Consider the following 7,577-nt stretch of genomic DNA (forward strand, 5'->3'; position numbering starts at 1 on the left):
CTAAAATCTAAAGAGGCTATGAAGGTGAAAAACACAAAACAAAGAAAAAGAAAACAGGTGATGTGACTGGCCGGAATCAGTGTAGACTAGAGGGTTCTCATCTGGAGATGTTTGATGCCTCGGTCTCTTTGGAGAGATGGATGGATGGATGAGGGACAGAAAGTCACTACATTTTAAATTCTGGCATGCATTTTTATACTTTAGTCATTTTATGTTATTTGTAAACCACATGTTATATTATTGTTTTTATGAATGTAAAAAAATCGATTACATACTGTATAGAGCACCGAAGTCTGACGTCAATATCGGTAGAGGGCGCAAATCCACAGGTTCATGTACTTTTTATTTGCATTATAATCCCCATATGGGGGATTTTAGATCGCCTCAAATAAGAACTGTGTTTGAAAAATAAAAATAAACATGTTTGAAAAATAAACATCCCGGCCGTTTCACTCATATGGATATGAAGAATCAACTGACTGAGAGAAAACGCTAACGTTACTGCTACTGAATTAGTTACATTTTCGCTAGAAGCAGACTACATGTATGAAACGACTGCAAACGATACAGAGACACCTCCCTGACAATAACGCCGAGACAGCTTGTTTATTTTTGGACCACAACGCTTATAGTAGACGATATTAGGATCACCCCATGTTATTCTCCATAGAGAAATTACTTCCGCAAACCAGGGGAATCGAAGGGATGAGCGAGTTACGTCAGGACTTCGGTGCTCTATAGGTGCTCCTTAAATTTTGGTGGGTGCTCATAATTTCTTTCTGGTGCTCCTTCATTTTGAAATTAATTTCGAGCCCTGTCAAGACATGCTCCTTATATGGCCAGTACAGAATTCATTCCATTTTGATCTGACCCCCCATGCCAAAGCGCCAGTGCTCGCCCAGCAGTCTGACGTCAACGAGGCAGATGCGTGCTTCTCGCCCTCAGGCGTCTTACTGGTAATATCTAGCTGTGTCTGTCTGACCGACCGTGCCACAGAGCATTGTTGGTTCTAAACATCTGTTTCAACATATTTCCTGTTAATTGCCCACAGCCTTACTTGTGGGTTATTCTGAAGGGCTTCAGTAGCTGCAGGCTATGCCGGTAGCGTCCTCTCCTCTTGGCTCCTCTGCCCGCCACCGTGACCATGTCTCCCTCCTCTTCCTCTGGGTAAGGCAGCGTTTGTGGGGAGGACAAGGGCAGGCCCTCCACCCGACCAGCTGCTTCCAGAGCATCAGGGTACATGACTGCACTTTGGAAAAGTTACGCCAATCTGTCACCAAGAAAACACGCACGCACATAGAGAGTTGCAAAGTATTGTCAAGTATACCACAGTATGTAGGCTACATGGCAATTAGGAACAGATTGTGCCACCAGCCCACCAATGGTGTCAACTCAACAGTGTAAAGCAATAAGCAAGCATTATTATTATAATTTTAAGCCCTAGCTGAATGTGAAGTCAATTTGCCCCTTTTGTCTCCATTAAGCAAACACTCACATTTTTGCTGAATCACCCTCTGAGCTCAGGGATTTGAAGTAAACTCGGCTCAGAGGTCGCGGCCCCCTCCGTATCGCACACACAACTCTAAGTGCTTATCTATTTTAGGACGGCCTGTCTGTGGCCTCAAACTGTTTGGAAGCTTTTTAGAGCTGGGTGACATTTGAGTCGCCGCCGTATCCTTGCATTGTCACCAGTGTTACCAGAGAAATATCTATGAAAACAAGCCCAAAAGAAGTAACTATATGCCACATGAGCACTTTAAACATATACATTGCTTATTAGAAAATAGCAGATATACAAGCTCACAACATCGCATCACGGCACGTTGTGAACATCTAAATCGTGTAGAGCTTGTAGATCTTGAAATAAAACCATAACCATTTTTTGTTTTTTAAAGCAACATGTTTTGAATATTCTTTACAACCTAAATCTAGTATGGTGGTCCCTGGCAAAAATTCCTTGACATGAAAAGGTTTGAGAACCACTGGTTTCAACAGCATTAGGAAACAAGCCAAATTAAGAAACATTTTGCAAACAAGCCCAAAAACCTGCAATAAAAACCATAAAAAAAACCTGCCAATAAAAACAAGGCCAAAGTCACTTATAATAAGCAGACATGGCAACACTGATTGTCACTGATCTCTTCTGGGGGAGTGGGACAGTCCAGGTCAAGTGTAAAGAAGGAAAACGATATGCACATCCCAGTTTACGAATACCGTGCTGGACCCAAAAAGTGACCAAATGAAGGAAAAAGTGGAATGTCCGCACACAATATAATTCTGCTCCCGTCGTTTTTATTTCAACCAAAATAGACTACAACAACGTTTCGCCCCTGAACTTGAGAAAGCCCCATATCGTGTGCGGACATTCCACTTTTTTCTTCATACAGTCCAGGTCAAGGACAGTGTAGAGATGTGTTCATCGGGAATGATGAATGGGGAAAAGATAACCCTTACCCATCTACAAGATACAAATTGTGTTTACTTGCCGGGAAGGATCATTGTGTATTATGACTTGAAGGCTACGATTCCTTTTTCATAACCACCTTACAAGTCCTTTATGATAAGTTTAAAACATTAAAACCTAGGTTATAAAATAGTAAAATTACTTATTATTATTATTATTTAAAGTTTAAACCAGAAGATTGATCACTGTTTTTGTAATGATAATCATGGACCTACTTTAAAGTATAATTTGAACAAGCTTACACATATCTGCAATTTTCGGAGGAAGGTTTTAAATAAATAACATATGTTGGCATGCCTGGAATAGGGACGCCAGGTTGAAAGGTACTAGGAATGTGACCTCTGACAATGAGACAAAAGTGCAATCCAGAATACCCAGTGGAAATCGGGGACAGAAGAATATAAGAAAATTTGGCACACATCACATGCTCTGTACTCTGCAGACTGAGTGTGTCATAATAATGAAACAAGCAGTTATTGTTGCAGGGCTTTCGTGCTACTGGCAGTCTGGCACCAATAGTTAGAATGCTATTTTCTTCTACCACTCTTTGTCATGTGAAGTCTGGTATGCATGAGTTTTGTGCACTTTTTGGGAACACTAGCAAATAGATAAAGTTCCCTTGTTAGTTGTTCAGCTAAAGCAGACTGTCATACTATATAGGCTACTGTATACTGGCATTCTAAACACAACTTCATATTTACAGCGTATATTGCAACCTGGTTGTGCAGAGTCAGACCTCCTCCACTTTTCTGCTTAAGATGTATTGGGTTTATCGTGAAGAATATAAGACAGACGTTTATTGGGAGGAACTTGAGTAAGGGAAAACATATACTGATACTGTAACTGAAAGATGCTTCAAGCAACCGGACCCTGAGTCACCATTCACTGAAAGAAAAGTAGTAGTAGTGGCTGTGGTTCAAGGTCAGGCTTGGACAGTTTGTATGCACTGTCCATAGAGAAATTGTAGCCTAGGTCACGGTTGGAAATAAATAATTACATAAGATAACTGAACAAAAGTTGTGAGAGCTGAATTGGAGCAGGCTAAGTTAATAATTTTCACTTATGCACACAGACCTGGGTAAATTAAAAAGATAAACAAAGTGTTTGTTTACCCTGCATTTTGACCTGATTAATGGATGTAATGTAACAATGCATGTAATTGTAAGTACATCATTGACCATGTATTAATTAATATTTCCAAAAGTATCGAAGCTATTGGCTGTGATATTACATGCATTTCATGTTCTACGGCTTGGCTACAAAGCTGCAGTGCTTATATTTGAGTCATCAATCATCATCACTATGTGTTTGTTTACTAAATATCGTCCCACCTCAGTATATCTCCATACATAGGCCTACTGTAACTTTAGATGTCCACTTTGACACAGTAGGGCGAATAGGCCGTTAAAAAAAGCTCAACAAACATGAATTTTCTTCGTTCGACATGTATTGCGCGCAAGCGGCGCAGTAGCCTAGTACATCTTGTACATCAGCCAACAGGAGTTGCAAATTGCAATAGTCCACCCTAACTGTCTACCATAAACTTCACTACAATGTTTACTTATTCAAATGTCACTTACATGCTGGTCGTCGGCGCGTGCTCTGCTCGGGTTGTCAACTTGTCAGTCTGGTCTGTCTCCTACAGTCCTACTCTCCTCACTTCTTTTAGATGACTTATTTAGGAGAGTCAGAATGCGACACGTCACTCCCAAGTTCTGTCATTACACTCGTGTACACTTTGAGTAGCCAGCCCAGTGTGTGTGTGTGTGTGTGTGTGTGTGTGTGTGTGTGTGTGTGTGTGTGTGAAGTGAAACACAACACAGCCTCTTCTTCCCCTAACACAGCCTTTGGGGTCTCTCTTTCAGTCTCACGTGTCTCCACTGCGTGTCTCCTCTGGTTTAAGTTGGTGGAGAACTCAACTCACCTATAGCACACACGAGGGGACGGGATTCCCACAGATCGGACACACGTCACAGCCGGCTTGACCAACCGGGCCGTCGCGTTGTCCCGTCGCCATGGTAACGTGAATAGTAATGAGAAAGTAGCGCTACGCTCTGAACACACTGTACAGTCTAGCTCTAGCAGGGACGGCATGTGTTTTAATAGCATGTGTTTACTTTGTAGGATCGTGCATTTACGACTCCGCTCCGATAACGACATTTAGCTAGTATAAGGATTAAAACATACACGTCATAAAATAGTTTGACAAACAACCTCATTTCTGTTAAACCCAGTGGATCGATCGATGCGGTTTTGGATTATACTTTTTTGTTAGATGATCCTACATTACCATTTAGAAACAACATCATAGGTCCTAGGACATGAAATTAATTACAGCAGTCAACACAAGCCTTTCATTATTTTGACAAATTTAGAGAACCACTCTGACAATATTCCCTTCCTCAATGCTCCACTAGGAAGCAAAGAACGGTCATCAATGACAGCAAAGGTATGAACTGAATCATTATTTGCCGCCCGCTTCGCGCTCAAAAGGGAATATCACGACTCTTCATCGTGGTTAGCGAGACCAAACAATTTAGAAACTCATCTCTCAAGTTAAAAACTATAGAAATGATCCCTGAAAGTATAGTCTTAATGATAGTGAGGGTGCAAACGACAGGTGATTCATGTGAATGTCGCTTAGAGTAACGGTTGCTACTAGTGGTGGTATGAATAATGGACCAAAGAACACTTGAACGGTTCAAATGGCTACTCTTTACACAACACACATTGAATGTGAACACATTGACAAGAAAACTCTTTTAGTCAATACTTTAATGTTAACATCTCAAATGTAACAGTACCCACAATTCCCTGCGAACAATGACGGAAACACATACGAACACGTGGTACCACCCACTGAGCACTTTTAAACAATCGTCTGCATGTAAATCCCCCCCCCATATAACTAAGATTACCTTCGTTGTAGAGCAGTGCTGGCCTGGGCTTCACCGTTGATCATTTGCATTGACGTTCTCCTTTCACCAATTAATCAAAAAAAAGGTGTGACAAATGAATGCAATAAAAACAAAACTACAGTAGACTTTATCCATTCATATGTTGGGGTGTGACAGCCTCAGCATCCTAATGAGCCTCTGTTTACTCTAAACAAGACTCGACTCTCGCGTAGCCAGACAGCTATTCCGCAACAGTCTGGTAACATGACACTCTAGTCTATAGTCTATAGCAGGGATACTCAAATAGATTTACCTGTGGGCCACATTACAAAAATGGCAAGAGGCCAGGGGCCTTTTTCCACCATTTCCGCAATTACAATTTCCGCAATTTCAACAATTTCCATTTCCGCAATTTCCGCAATTTCTGCAATTTCCGCAATTTCCATTTCCATTTCCAACTATTAATGGCAGCTGGGTTTCATCATTCAAATAAAATAGAATTCTGTCCGTTTAGCTATAAAATTATGTCAGGGAATAGGGATACACAGTATATGTCTTTCATTTGCATTGCATCTCCCCCCCCCCCCCAAGCTTTTATTTTCGTTCGAGTAATAGTACAACTCTAATAGTATTACTTATAATAATGTAATTAAAGATAACTTCATTCAGATTTATTTATTTTTATTTCATTTTCCAGATTTTTTTTTCTTCTTTTTTTTAGATTTTCATTGGTGAGCCAGTCATAATGGTCCCGCGGGCCTGATGTGGCCCGCTGGCCTGAGGTTGAGTATCACTGGTCTATAGTGACAAGAGAGTGCATAGGCGAGGCACACAAAAGCAATTATGTAGGCTATCTAGAAATCTTCTGCCTTTTTTTTAGTGGTGCAACCACTCCAAGGAACAGCAATGTCCGTGTCCGCCTATGTGTTCACCTATGTATGTGTTAATGAGCACCATAATGAGTACCAGTAGGGGCGCTGTTTGCCAGAAACAGAGAGAGAGAGAGAGAGAGAGAGAGAGAGAGAGTGCTGCACTGTTGCCTGCTAATGAGAGAGAGAGAGAGAGAGAGAGAGAGAGAGAGAGGAGGGGGGGGGGGGGAGAGAGGGGAGTTGCACCACTCGGTTCACACAGGTGTGATTTTAATATATAATGAAAGTGCTGAAGGGTTCAGCCGCTGCAGTAGACTAGTTTCAAGAAAAGTGAATGCATTCAGATGTATCAGCCTATAACCTGAATACACAAACTCACTTTTTGTAGTGGGATAAAAAAGTGCAGACTGTGCACTGTGCAGTGATAATAAATAAAAGCCAGTAAAAAGTAAAAAAGTAGTACGAAGAACCAAACAAGAAAATGCTAGAAAATGCTTTTGTAGATAAAAAGGCAATATTTTATGTAGGCTATAGGCCTAACAGTAACACCTAATGCAACAAGGTTGACCTTGCTGGCCCTGAGATGTCTCTCGTAGCTATCTATAAAGTATGCTACAGTACAGGCAGTACACAATACATATCAAATACACTGTATCTCAAGTTCAAGTACACAGACTTAGATGTACCTGCAGGGCAACTCATAATATAACAGAAATGTATAGTAAATAGTGCATAGTAAATATAGGATATAGTAGTAATGTAGCATATAGCACACTTTTAGCACTACAGTTTGCCAAACAATTATTTGTCCCATCTTTGCCCTGGACTGCACTGACCCCTGGTGATGCACCACACTGAATCTAATGAGCTTCTCTGGATTGGTTCTGCAAAGCGACTGGGGAATTACCCTCTTTATATTTAAGAATAGCCGCTTTCCTTTCCCCTTAGTATCATGATCTGGTACTACCCAAATTAAGAACAAACATGGGACAATTATCATTCTACCACTAAATCCATCAAAATGTGAAATACCGTGACACCATCCATTATTAAAGGATGTCATTGTGTAACACTGGTTTATTTCAAAATTGGCCAGGAGAGCACATGTATTTGTCCCTTCTCCTTTTGCGCATGTATTTGTTGATGGCATGTATTATTGTTTAAAAAGCTGTTCAATTGAATAGACACATATATACACATATGTACTGTATATGTACAATTTGGTATTGTAAAAGGAATCAGGGCATATGATATGACACATTTTCTCAGGGACAAACCATAGCAGTTTGAAAAGAAGCCTGAAATGGGGTTTTTTCTCCATGTCTTGTCTTAGTGACATGGTGGCCT

General features: G+C 40.7%; 1 protein-coding gene across 4 annotated transcripts in view; it reads right to left on the minus strand.

Annotated features, from left to right (window-relative positions):
• The window catches only part of LOC308322056 (ATP-binding cassette sub-family C member 5), a 50,202-nt gene extending 45,987 nt beyond the window's left edge, over positions 1 to 4,215 (minus strand). For 2 of the 4 annotated variants that reach the window (XM_080773248.1, XM_080773245.1), the window contains exons 1-2: positions 4,045 to 4,215; positions 1,058 to 1,270 (exon numbers count right to left, since the gene is read on the minus strand). In XM_080773248.1, the coding sequence (XP_080629374.1) occupies positions 1,058 to 1,242 (185 nt within the window). In that variant the 5' untranslated portion in view covers positions 1,243 to 1,270; positions 4,045 to 4,215. Of the gene's footprint in view, positions 1 to 1,049; positions 1,271 to 1,495; positions 1,520 to 4,044 lie in introns of those variants that run through there. The other 2 variants (XM_080773246.1, XM_080773249.1) reach the window with 2 other exon arrangements.
• Between the last annotated feature and the right edge of the window lie 3,362 nt (positions 4,216 to 7,577).

This window comes from Protomyctophum bolini (genome assembly GCF_963924005.1).
Source record: "Protomyctophum bolini genome assembly, chromosome: 10".
Taxonomy (NCBI): Eukaryota; Metazoa; Chordata; class Actinopteri; order Myctophiformes; family Myctophidae; genus Protomyctophum; species Protomyctophum bolini.